The sequence below is a fragment of the Penicillium cinerascens genome, assembly GCF_028974065.1.
Source record: "Penicillium cinerascens strain IBT 15544 chromosome Unknown contig_1_segment0_segment0, whole genome shotgun sequence".
Classification (NCBI taxonomy): domain Eukaryota; kingdom Fungi; phylum Ascomycota; class Eurotiomycetes; order Eurotiales; family Aspergillaceae; genus Penicillium; species Penicillium cinerascens.
In genome coordinates, this window is record NW_026695287.1 from 1,695,593 (window position 1) to 1,707,766 (window position 12,174).

The following is a 12,174-nucleotide window of genomic DNA, read 5'->3' on the forward strand; positions in this document are numbered from 1 at the left end:
TAAATCGGGCTTTTCTCTTCTCGGGCGGTATTCTGTTGGGTGATATATATGGTGCGTAGCCCTAACTGTCCGTCCAGGTGCACCTTAGAACTTCCGGGACCTGCCCGGTTGACTCTGTGAATACATCTCACAAAATGAGCCTAATAATGTCATTTACAATCTTCGATACTTCCTCCTGGGTAGTCGCCCTTTACTCCACACCTCCACACCATGTGGTCCTATGATACAGATTAACTACGATATAAGCATCCGGGGCCGGTGGAGCTCTGGAGAAAGCCCACAACTCCATCACGGGAACCACATCCCACCATAACCCAATTTTATGTCCGGATGGGGCAATGGGTCTGGTTCCAGAAAACATCTTCTCAAGTGGTCCATCTGGGGAACGGTGTCAAGCCGAACCCACATTGTCATCAACTCCATGTTGCGTGCACCTCGCCGCCAACAACGGATATCGCCATGTCTACCCAAAGTGGTACATGGACACCACAGGGTTAGTACGGGCGCAGACTTGGCAATTTCTACGCAGTGAGACTCGATTGACAAAAATTGTGGCATATTCGGCCCATTTTTGTCAACAGAAATATTAGATATGGTACACAGTACCCGCAAGAAAAACGCTCAACCAAAAGACCCGTAACTCCCCCGACCCGTTAAGTCCATCCAATGACTATATCTCAGCCGCCTTGCCCGACACAGTCGTTGCCTCCGTGTCGTGATCTTCCTCAGGCTCCACACCCTCACTAACAACCGCATGGATAGCATGCTCAACATTAACTACAGGGCCCGTAAACCAGCGTCGAGCATCAACAATCCACCAAACCGACACAGCAAGCATCGGACCACCATACACGAGACAAGTCCAGTTCATGAGATCGGGAGTCAAGTCACCCTTGGTAACACTAGGCAGACACAAGATAGGAACCATGAGGATGACGAACGCAACGCCCAATCCACCGATATAAGGACCGAACGGACCCAAGTGCCACGGACCCTTGCGGAAGCGGTTCCCAACGAAGAAAACGCGGATGGCGATGGGGATGGCGAACGCGACGAATTGAGCGATGGCGCCGATGGAGAATAGCGCGCCGATGGCGGTTGTCCCGGCCAGGATCAGAAGACACATGAGAGCGCCCAGGACGGCGTTCAGGATGACAGCGTTCACCGGGGTGGAAGTGGTCTTGTTGACTTTTTTCCAGATGTTCGAGTAGGGAAAGCAGTCGTCGCGTGCATAGGCATATGTCACGCGCGACGCAGCAACCATACATCCCTGGCCCATAGAGAAACCGCAGATAATCGTCAGACCAAGGATACCCAACGCGGCTTTCTGCGGGAGGACTTGGAGCAGGTAGGAAGCCCAGGGCTGGCCGAGGTCCGAGCTCATCACGGCGCTGATGTCGGTGACTGTATAGGCGACGACGAGCTGGAGGAACCAGCCCATTATGCCGCCGACGCCGGATGTCATGACGATTGCGCGAGGGGAGGCGACGTTTGCATTGGAACACTCCTCTGACAGGTGGAAGGGTGAGTCGTAGCCGGACATTGTCCAGATGACGCCGACGAATGTCATGAGAACGGCGACGCCGTTGGGAAAGTCTGTTTGGTTGGTGATTGTGTTCCAGACCTCGTGGGAAGGTGTGAACTTGGGGTTGTTTGTTGTTGCTGTTGGGATGACGATGATGGTTACGACGAGGGCGAGAATGTTGAAAGTCGAGCCGTACGAGTTGAATTGGGCCACGCGTTTGGTCGGGAGACTGCTGATTATCGAGTGCAGGATAATGATCAGCGTGGTTAGCAGAAAGATCTGCCATTTCGTCGGGACGTAGCCCGGGTTGGTGATCGAGCCGGCGGCCAAGATCATCGCCGATAGAGCGTAATCAACGGATGGTGCTCCAGTGATCTGTCCGATCCAGTTGGACCAACCTGTTAACCAAGCAGCCAGAGGACCGTATCCTTCGGGTGCGAGCACTGCGGCAGCATAATAGAGACCTCCGCTGGAGACAGCATTGAATTAGCCTGCGTTCTCGGGGAGGGATGAGCCGACTAGGGCTCGTACCTGGTAGGCATGGCCGAGCACAGCTCTGCCATTGCCATTGCAATACACTGGATAGGGATCATGGCAACGATCCAACCCCAGACCATACCCGCGGTGCCGGCGTATCCCATTCCTTCAATAGAGTCAGCATTGTGCATCGCCGTAGGGCGGAGATCACCTACCATAGTAGAGAGTACTTGCAAAAGATGGCAGTAGACCGAGAACAGCGAAACTGACACAAAAGGTTGTCCACAAGGAAAATTCACGCTTGAATTCCTGTTTATAACCCAAGGCCATAATCACCCGCTCATCGGCGTCCATCTCGTGGTCTGTATAGGGCACATCCCCATCCGGAAGAATGGAAGTGACAGGCGCATGGTGATCATCGTATATGGCGTTTTTGGAGCCGGTGGAGGTTCCTGAATCGGATGTTTTGACTTCCATCATTGTGCCACTATGACGGGCTGTTTGGGTTGTCTGATATAGGAAAAGGTAAGAGGCAGGGTAAGAGAGATTAAGGAATATACAGCCTTCACCTCAGATCTGTCAGAACTAAACAGGATCTAATGGGGCCCCTGGCTGATTTAAACATGCCATCTTGTCACAGAGGGGAGAAACTAGGGGCACAGCTCGGCAAGAGTTATCTACAGGGTGGAGATTATTACCCCCTCAATGACGAGAGAGCAGTGAACCTTACCAGTGAGCTTCGATAGAATTAACCAAGCAATGGACCTATCTGAGTTCCGTGCGACTGCCGAAGGCCGCTAGAAAGAAGCCGCGACGAGAGGGTCGAGACAGATACAAGGGGGCGTCAGCGTCATCTCCGCATTAAGGGATCCGGTGATAGCGGACAACGGAGCGTATTCAAATCACGACAATCATCAGCATGATATAGACTTATCGGCTGTGCCGAATCGCCGCGTTTGATTCGATGATTCAATCTGTGCCGCATGGCTTCTCCGCACGACGGGTCCTGTGATTCGTAGGATCCGAGACTCGGATGCCGTGCAATTCGAGAAACTTGGGATCCGTGCTACCCCAGTGAGCTTGGCAGGAAGCTTCCATACCCAGCAGGGAAGTTTCAGGCGCCGTGACAGAGAGGCGAAAGCGTTGTCTCTTATCAGTGGCATTGTAGATAGCAGAGATAAGCCAAGCCTCCGTGCGCTTGGAGGATGATTCCGAGCTCAGCGACAAGAGGCTTATCTGCATGGGTAGACCTGCCCAGATGGGAGAAGCGCTGCAGCCTTATTTGACCAGATGCGTGGCGCTTTATAGCATAATATCCCTACCGTGTCTCTACCCTAGGGTGCTCTAGGTATGAGCAGGGACAACGCATTATGGCATAGATCACGTTCACAAAGGAGATCAATCCAGATTTGGTTGGAAAACGGTTGCTTCTATGCGCTATTCAAAACATAAAAGTCCTCTATTCTACACTCGGGAACCCCTCATCTCCAACGTCGGGGCGTCCGACATAGCCATCCAGGTATAAACCAAGATCATTTAGAAGGGCTGATACAGTGTTAGCATCGAGTTCAAGCAAGCCACAGATGCACAACTTACGTTGTCCTCAGGAGCAACGGGGTTGTCGTAGTATCTGTCCAGGAAGGGGATCTGGCGGATGACGTCGCGGTTGACACGGGGGATATCGCCGAAGAAGAACAGGGCGAAGGTGCCGGCGGCAACACCGAAACTACCGGCGACGGTACCACTGACATTGATGTCAGTACAATTTGCTGGGCAAGATCCTCGACAGGCTCGGGTGTTATATTGTTAGGGGTCGACTTACGCCTTGACAGCAGCGGGGAGAGTGAAGCCAGCGACAGAGCGCGGGACGGAGATCCTGCAAAAACGAGCCCTGATTAGCTAGACATTCCAGTAGCCCCAGTCGCGTCATTGGAAATATCTCGGAGAACTTGAAGTTTCGCACTCCCCGAGATCCCCGAATCCCACAAGCCGAGCCATGCTCAACCGTGTCAGACGTAGGACCACGGGGTCGAACAGCCACAGCAAGCCTCCGGATCCGACACAAAGAACCTCTCCAATCAACCTAAATCTTCATGATGTTTCCGTCTTGCATATCGTGACGGAATTGAAGGGTCATAGTCCGGGGAAGGCTTACTTGGGGCCAAAGGCAGAGGGGGCCTGGGCCGCGGCGCGGCGAAGAGTGGGAGTGAAGGCCTATCAAGGAAAGAAACATGGTTAGCCGGTCATTCCACTCAGGTTCTATTGCATCTTCCGCGCTCATCCCATGTGATCTGGTGACGGCTATCCTTGACGCGATGGCATAACCGGACCCCCGGCCGCGGCGGAGCTGGAACGAGACGTGCGGATGTAGACGCAAGATCATAAAGTGTAACGGCGCTGCATTAGACGTACCATTTTTGTCAGCGAGGGCAGGTCGTGGGACAATTGCTCAAGAGAGGGAGTTCGAGCTGTGGCAGCGTGGTCGACGAAAACCGGGTGCGCCCGAACTCATAGCCAATCAGCGTCTAGTATTGCCAACATCACGTGACGCGAGAATACAGAACCAATCAACGAGTAGCAATTACCTCACATAGAACTAGAGGAGTTGGCAGTATAGAACGAGCGCGCTGCGACATATAGAATATAGAAATAATACAGGAATAGTCTCTAATAACGTTGATTCAATCTAGAAATACGGAAACAGAAATGTGGAGATATGTGCTTCAAAACCCCAACTTTCGGAATCCGGAGATCAATATGGAACCAGGAAAACAGCCTGGAATCAATCAAATACAGTCGAATAGGAAAAATTATAACAACCGTGTAACCAAACACCTGATCTGTTCTGTACATGCGTCTCATTAGTCGACCTTTCCGGTCGAGCCCCCGTTCAAGAGTCCCTCCTTGCCATCCAGGTGGAAGAAGCCTCCGCCGTTGTTCGAGTTACCCAGAATGCCACCGCGGCCAACACCGCGGCGCAGCAACCGTCCGCGGCCAAAGATGGCAGCCACAGCCACCGTAAGTCCCAGGAGAATGAAGAAGAGGATAGGGTGAGCGTTGAGGAAGGAACGAGTGAAGAAGAAGAATGTCTCGATGGTGCCTACGGTGGACTTGGGAGACAGCTTGGGAGGGGAGGAGATGACCAGAGGAATGGTTTCAAGAATCGAGGTACGCGAGGCCATGATCGGGGCGCCACTCGAAGCGGTATCCCAGTAGCGACGATTCTGTCAAAGGTTAGTTTCAATGCTAGTATGAGAAATATGAGACATTGCAAGCTTACATCGTCATCGTTGATGATCACACGGTCGCCATTCTCAACATCAATACCGTAGGTGGTGCGGAGCCAGCGCTCCCAGAAGTCGCCATCCACCCAGGCAAAACCGACGGCTTTCTTGTCATCCTCACGGATGGTGATGCGCATGTTCTTAGCAGCCCGCAGAGCGCGCTGGTCGTCACGGTCATCAGCTTCCTCAATGCGTAGCTGCTTGGCATCGCGGAGTTCCGATCGCTCAAGGCGGAAAAGCTGGATCTGCTTGTCCATCCACTCAAAGGCGGCCTCCTTCAATTCACGCCTGGACTGCTTGAAATCGTCGGAGCGGCGGCGGCTAAGGATGCCGAGAACAACGAACTTTCCTTCCATGATCTCTCGAGCATTCGAAGCGGTAAGCTCAGGAAGAATCGGAAGCCACACAGTTTGCATCCAGGACAAGACTTGCCGGAAGTCTCTCATATCTTTAGGAGCAAGGGCATTATAGTAGTTGGGACGTCCTTCACGGACCACCAGAAGACGCGGCCAGGTGGAGATCTTGAAGCGATCGGCCAGGGCGGCACTGCTGGTCTTGACAATCCGAGCATGACCGACAAGGCTGAGAGTCAAGCGCTCCATGGCCTTGAAGTCCTCCGAAGTGGTTGCCTGGTCATAGAAGTACAGGAACAGGACCTCCTCGGTCTCTTCCAGCTCCTTGAAAGTATGCGCATCCACATCTTCAATGCTGGAACCAACGCCGATTGCCTTGTTCGTGTACGAGAGTAAATCTCCAAGGCCACGCAGACCAGTGTACTCCACTCTCTGGCCGCCGCGGAAGAAGTAAATGGTAGGGAAGGCATCAACCCGCGCGTCTTGGCAAAGTCGACTTTCAACCTCACAGTTCACCTCGCCAATGTTCAGGGTATCTTTCATTTCCTTAGCCATCGCCTTCCAATTGGGAGCCATCGCCTGACAGTGGCCGCACCACGGGGCGTAGAACTTGATGAACCATGAATCTTGGGTAGTTGTCACAAGTTTCTGGAAGCTCTCGGCAGTAAGGGGAACGGAGATACCCTGAGGGTTGGCGGGTGCAGGCGGAGGCTTAGACTTGGTCTTGGAGTCCGTCTTGCCCTTGGCCGCGGCCTCATCCGCTGCCTTCTGAGAAACCAGCTCGTTTTGCTTCTCGCCGGCCTTGATACCAGCCTCTATGTCTTTGTCTTTGGCAACAGGGGAATCTGGTTCCGCAGTGGAGTCGACACCTGCCGCGCCAACTTCGGGCAGCTTGACACCCTGAGGGGGTCGAGACCCAGGCTTGATCGACTCGAGCTTCTCTTCGATAAGTTTGCTTAGAACCGGAATCGATTGCACACCAACATGCGGGTCACTCTGGACGCCGTTGTCGTAGAAGGCAAATGTTGGGTAAGACAAGACTCCAAGTTTCGAGCACAGGTCACCGTGGGCCAGACAGTTCAGGGACGCGAAATGGAAGTTAAAGTAGGCGGTAAACCCGTTCGCAGATTTCGGGTCGGGAGACTTTGCGGAAGACGGCGCCAAGGGATTGGAAGTCTATAGGTTGCAAATTAGCACTGATTTCGGCCGACATTTGACAGTTAGGGCAACGCACGTAATAGTACTCGTATGCGGTTTGGTAGTAGGGAGCGGCCTTTTGGCAGTGGTGACAGGATGGCGAGTAATGTTTCACGATCCTGAAGTCGTCAGAATGTATGATTCTAGCGGGGCTCGGTCAGTACTAACCAAGTGCCATCCTTGGTGGCCTCCTCAAAATTCTCCTCGGTCAGTTGAAACAACGGAGGCACATCGAGGCCATTAAACACCGAGGGGGTATCTGGATCGACTACGTTCGTGAAGCCCCATCTCTTTACGAGGTTGTTGTCTTCTTCCGATTCCGAGTCCGAAGGTGTAGCCCATGTAGGGACAGCCAAAAGCGAAAGGAGGGACAACCCCAGCCAAGAAGCCTTCATTGTGGCGATTGGAAGATGCAAGGAAATAGGGATGTCGGATGAAAGTATAGAAGGCCTTGGAAGGCCAGAACCGAAGGTAAACGAAGGACACTGGTCGAAGGGGGAATGCGAAATGTCACAGGTGGCACATTGAAGTCGGGGGCGAAAACTGGCTCAGGTTGGAGTTGAACAGCCAGTCAAGAAGGATCAACGGGAAGGACCACCAATCCCGAAGCCTTATAAAACAGAAGCAGGCCGCACTCTGTCCGAAAGAGTCGAGACTTCGCGCTCGCGTGTAGATGAGGAAGACCCGTTGTGAACTGCCCCTGCCTGTCTATTAGGGGTGGAACGGCAAGTTAATCCGCTCCGGTCCGACTTCAACTTCCCGCTCTCCCTAACCGTGAGAGTGCTGCGCCCTCACATTTACAACCCTGCCACCTTCCAAAATGCGTCCTGCACTCCGGCTGTTGGCCAATGTCAAGCCCCGGTACTTGGAGCCCTTTGCTCCTACCGGATTGACCGGCCTCAACACCCACCCGAGTCCCCGTCCGACTTTGATCTACTTGTACACCTCCACCCTTCAGAAGCTGCAGGCTTTCCCCGAGACTTCCGCCTACCGCCAGTCCGTCGAGGCCCTCACCCGCCACCGCCTTCAAATTGTCGAGTCGCAAAAGCCCGCCGGCTTCGATGCCTGGTTGGAGCGAGTGAAGAAGACGGTGGGCGCCGAGCCCGAGCGCTTTGCTCAGCTCCAGCGCCCCGACGGCTCTTTCTCCTTCGTCGCCAAGCAAGAAGCCGATTACACTGATGACCCTCGCGGTAGGGAATGGGATGGCGAGAAGATTGCCCCCGGTACTGAGGGTCCTGCCCGTACAGCACAAGAAGCCGCCGAGTGGCAGAAGATCATTGAGGAGTCCACCACAACGGCCGAGAAGTCCGAGGCGGATCACCATGAACTTTCTATGAAATGGGAGAACGAGCCTGCTCTAAACGCTGACCAGTAAGTCGACCTATCTGTTCCGCGGGGAAGCAACAGAAAGACTAACCTTTCACACAGAATCTCTGCCATTGAGAATCAGATCGGCGCGGGCCTCATTGAGGAGGTTATTCAAGTCGCCGAGCACGAGCACGAGCTTGTTAACGAGATGCACAAGCAGAAAGTGTGAGTAAAGCCCAAGACCTGTGGTCTTCTATCTCAGACTGCTGACGCGATTACAGGTGGGAGGAATTGGAGGAGAAGCCCGCTCCCGGCCAGTGGACCTACTTTGACCGTGGTAACTAAGCTATATCGGAAAAGGCTAGATGCCAATTTCTGTAACTATTAGAGGACGGCTTGTTCGAATACATTTTTTTACGATTCCAATTGGTTATCACGTCCTCTTCTTATTCCTTGTAGATATATCCCTACATCAATCGGGCATTTTCATTTCTATATATTAACGCCTTTTTATACCATCCCAACCACATCGTAGTTAGGTCTAAATTTGAATTAAAAGTCGGAGATGCTCCCAGGACCGCGAGTCTCCAAGAGAGCAGTTTTCTCCAGTAACATCGAAATTCAAATACGAGAGGAACCCAAAAAGCAAAAAAGCAGCGACTATTTCACATTTGGGACGCTTCCTGTGCTGTAGTCAGGACGCGGGTGCCTCATCGGAAGGCGGTGAGTGTGGGCGGGAATCCCTTGTGGACACATACATTGTCCCTGAGCGCCCTCCAGCTCTCTTCCAGCAGGGAATTCTCTGTGCTTCTTGTTTCATTCTCAGCTGATCCCGTGGATCGTTCGTCCCACAAACCTTGGGCTGTCTGAGCGGCTCGCGGAAACCTCCCTCGCTCTCGCAGGCCCGACGCCGCACCACACAAACACTCGTCTCATCCCCCACACACCATGCGGCTTGACGTTAAGGTGCGCAGACCCCCTGAAGCAATGAGTATCGCTTTTAGAAAGCTTGGCGACACCATTGCAGATGAATAATGGTGGAATTGGAGAGATTGCTGACGAGAATGGCATTCAACAGAGGCAACTCTTTGCCCGCTCGGAGCGGGTAAAGGGTATTGATTTCCACCCTACGGAGCCATGGGTAAGCTTCTATAACGATCCTCAAAAGGATTTGACAATGCTAATATTGTACTAGATCTTGACGACCTTGTACAGTGGTATGTCTGGATAGAGGTAGCCCCCGCGAGATGTCCCAGCTGCTAACCGGCAATAGGTCACGTCTACATTTGGTCGTACGAGTCGCAGGTATGTTTTGGACGGCAATTAAAACTCTGGGACAGCTTAGCTAACGAGTCATGTCCACAGTCCATCATCAAGACGTTCGAACTCACCGATGTCCCCGTTCGTGCCGGTCGATTCATCGCGCGGAAGAACTGGATTGTTTGCGGTTCAGATGACTTCCAGCTCCGAGTCTACAACTACAATACCTCCGAAAAGATCACCTCCTTTGAAGCACACCCCGACTACATTCGGTCGATCTGCGTTCACCCGACCCAACCGTTCGTCCTCACCGCAAGCGATGACATGACAATTAAGCTGTGGGATTGGGAGAAAGGCTGGAAATGTGTTCAGGTCTTCGAGGGCCACAGCCACTACGTTATGGGCATGTCCATCAACCCCAAGGATACCAACACTTTTGCTTCGGCGTGTTTGGACCGGACGGTCAAGATCTGGAACCTTGGCTCTCCCCACGCCAACTTCACCCTGGAAGCTCACGAGACCAAGGGTGTCAACCACGTCGATTATTACCCGCACGCGGATAAGCCGTACCTCCTCACGACCTCGGACGACAAGACGGTCAAGGTAAGATTGGCATTGTATCTTTTTGTTGCAAACTTCTGGATACTGACGCACAATAGATCTGGGATTACACCACCAAGGCGCTCATTGCCACTCTCGAGGGCCACACCAGCAACGTCTCTGTAAGTATTGCGAATGCTGTTTTCCTATATGCTCTGAAATCTAACACTTGCTCCCAGTTTGCCGTGTACCATCCCGAGCTTCCTATTGTGATTTCGGGTTCTGAAGATGGAACAATCAAGATCTGGCACGCCAACACCTACCGGCTGGAGCAGTCACTAAGCTATGGCCTGGAGCGGGCATGGTGTATTTCTTACCAGCGGGGTCGGCAGGGAATCGCAATGGGTTTCGATGATGGTGCTGTAGTTGTGAAGATGGGCCGGGAAGAGCCTGCCGTTTCGATGGATGGATCCGGCAAGCTCATCTGGGCCAGACACAGTGAAGTTGTTTCGTCGGTCATCAAGGGCGGCGACGCCAGCATCAAGGATGGCGAGCCCCTTTCGCTGCCGACTAAGGACTTGGGCACCTGCGAGGTCTATCCGCAAACTCTTTCCCACTCGCCCAATGGACGCTTCGTCTCCGTCTGCGGTGATGGTGAATATATCATCTATACCGCTTTGGCTTGGAGAAACAAGGCTTTCGGTCAGGCTCTGGATTTCGCTTGGGGCTCCAAGGATAACAGCAACGATTACGCTATCCGCGAGTCCGCCACAAGTGTCAAGATCTTTAAGAACTTCAAGGAGCAAAGCGGCGGCCTTGATGTTGGATTCCAAGCAGAGGGCTTGACTGATGGTGTTCTCCTTGGTGTCAAGGGTCAGGGTGGTATTGGTCTGTTCGACTGGGAGAGCGGCTCGCTGGTCCGGAGAATTGAGGTTGATCCTAAGAACGTGAGTTGTACTCAGAAGCTTCATTGGGGTCAATGACTGACTGTTTCCCTACAGGTTTACTGGTCTGAGTCCGGAGAGTTGGTCACACTTGCTTGTGAGGATGACTTCTACGTCCTCCGCTACTCTCGCGAGAACTACATAAACGGCCTAAACAACGGCGAGGCCGACGAGGATGGTGTCGAGGCAGCCATCGAGCATGTTGCTACCATTAACGAGTCTGTCCGGACTGGTGAGTGGGTTGGCGACTGCTTCATCTACACCAGCTCCACCAACCGCCTGAACTATCTTGTCGGTGACCAAACCTACACCATCTCTCACTTCGACCAGCCCATGTACTTGCTTGGATACCTTCCTAGGGATGGCCGAATTTATCTGGCCGACAAGGACGTCAACACGGTTTCCTTCGGCCTGTCCCTTAGCATGGTCGAGTACCAGACAGTCGTGCTGCGTGGGGACATGGATATGGCCGCCGAGCTGCTTCGTGATGTTCCCCAAGATCAGATGAACAAGGTTGCACGATTCCTCGAGGGCCAAGGTTACAAAGAAATGGCGCTTGAGGTCGCCACGGATCCAGAGCACCGTTTTGATCTGGCTCTATCGCTAAATGATCTCGAGACCGCCCATCAGATTGCCCGCGAGGCCAACCTGGAGCACCGCTGGAAGCAGGTCGGCGACGCCGCCCTGGCCGGATGGAACCTCTCCCTGGCCGAGGAGTGCTTCACCAACGCCAAGGACGTTGGCTCCCTGCTCCTGCTGCACACCGCCAGCAACAACCGGGCAGGCCTCCAGGCCCTTGTCACCCAGGCCTCCGAGTCTGGCCTGCACAACGTTGCCTTCTCCACTCTCTGGTCTCTGGGCGATATCGACGGCTGTATCGACCTTCTCGTCGCAGCCAACCGTCTCGGTGAGGCCGTCCTTTTCGCCCAGACCTACAAGCCCACTCGTGCTCCCGAGCTGGTCGTCCAGTGGAAGAGCGCTCTTGAGCAAGCTGGCAAGACCAAGGTCTCCCGCCTGATCGGTGTCCCTCCCGGCGCCCCCGACATTGTCTCGACCGATGACGACCTCTTCCCGGAGTGGGATGAGTACATCCGCATGGAGAAAGAGGGCGTCGTCCCTGAGCCCCCGTCATCCGAGTCTCTGATCGACATTGACGGCGACAAGGAGCCTGCGAGCGCGACCAACGGCGGCCCCGAGATCGAGGCTGAGGCCGAAGAAGAGAACGATCCCGAGGCCGAAGTCGAGGCTGCCGCTGCCGCCGAGACGGAGTAAAAGATCAAACTGGT

At 53.7% G+C, this 12,174-nt stretch overlaps 5 protein-coding genes across 5 annotated transcripts; 2 read left to right on the forward strand and 3 right to left on the reverse strand.

Moving 5' to 3' along the window:
• Positions 1-670: 670 nt before the first annotated feature.
• On the reverse strand, positions 671-2,482 carry N7498_002184 (amino acid permease; the record flags this gene model as incomplete). The annotated part of the gene is made up of 3 exons (XM_058449246.1): positions 671-1,994; positions 2,057-2,168; positions 2,218-2,482. The coding sequence occupies 3 exons, from the start codon at positions 2,480-2,482 to the stop codon at positions 671-673; spliced, it is 1,701 nt and encodes a 566-aa protein (XP_058311590.1).
• Positions 2,483-3,538: 1,056 nt separating this feature from the next.
• Positions 3,539-4,417, reverse strand: N7498_002185 (cytochrome b-c1 complex subunit 10; the record flags this gene model as incomplete). The annotated part of the gene is made up of 5 exons (XM_058449247.1): positions 3,539-3,547; positions 3,599-3,746; positions 3,825-3,878; positions 4,158-4,216; positions 4,415-4,417. The coding sequence occupies 5 exons, from the start codon at positions 4,415-4,417 to the stop codon at positions 3,539-3,541; spliced, it is 273 nt and encodes a 90-aa protein (XP_058311591.1).
• A 356-nt stretch (positions 4,418-4,773) lies between these two features.
• On the reverse strand, positions 4,774-7,231 carry N7498_002186 (putative disulfide isomerase; the record flags this gene model as incomplete). The annotated part of the gene is made up of 4 exons (XM_058449248.1): positions 4,774-5,226; positions 5,283-6,815; positions 6,874-6,955; positions 7,005-7,231. 4 exons carry the CDS (start codon positions 7,229-7,231, stop codon positions 4,864-4,866), a joined length of 2,205 nt encoding a protein of 734 aa, XP_058311592.1. The 3' UTR covers positions 4,774-4,863.
• Positions 7,232-7,656: 425 nt separating this feature from the next.
• N7498_002187 (complex I NDUFA5 subunit family protein) lies at positions 7,657-8,489 on the forward strand (the record flags this gene model as incomplete). The annotated part of the gene is made up of 3 exons (XM_058449249.1): positions 7,657-8,207; positions 8,265-8,369; positions 8,426-8,489. 3 exons carry the CDS (start codon positions 7,657-7,659, stop codon positions 8,487-8,489), a joined length of 720 nt encoding a protein of 239 aa, XP_058311593.1.
• A 603-nt stretch (positions 8,490-9,092) lies between these two features.
• Positions 9,093-12,160, forward strand: N7498_002188 (coatomer subunit beta'; the record flags this gene model as incomplete). Its single annotated transcript, XM_058449250.1, has 8 exons — positions 9,093-9,110; positions 9,172-9,285; positions 9,340-9,361; positions 9,418-9,449; positions 9,510-10,007; positions 10,064-10,126; positions 10,184-10,891; positions 10,946-12,160. 8 exons carry the CDS (start codon positions 9,093-9,095, stop codon positions 12,158-12,160), a joined length of 2,670 nt encoding a protein of 889 aa, XP_058311594.1.
• Positions 12,161-12,174: the final 14 nt, after the last annotated feature.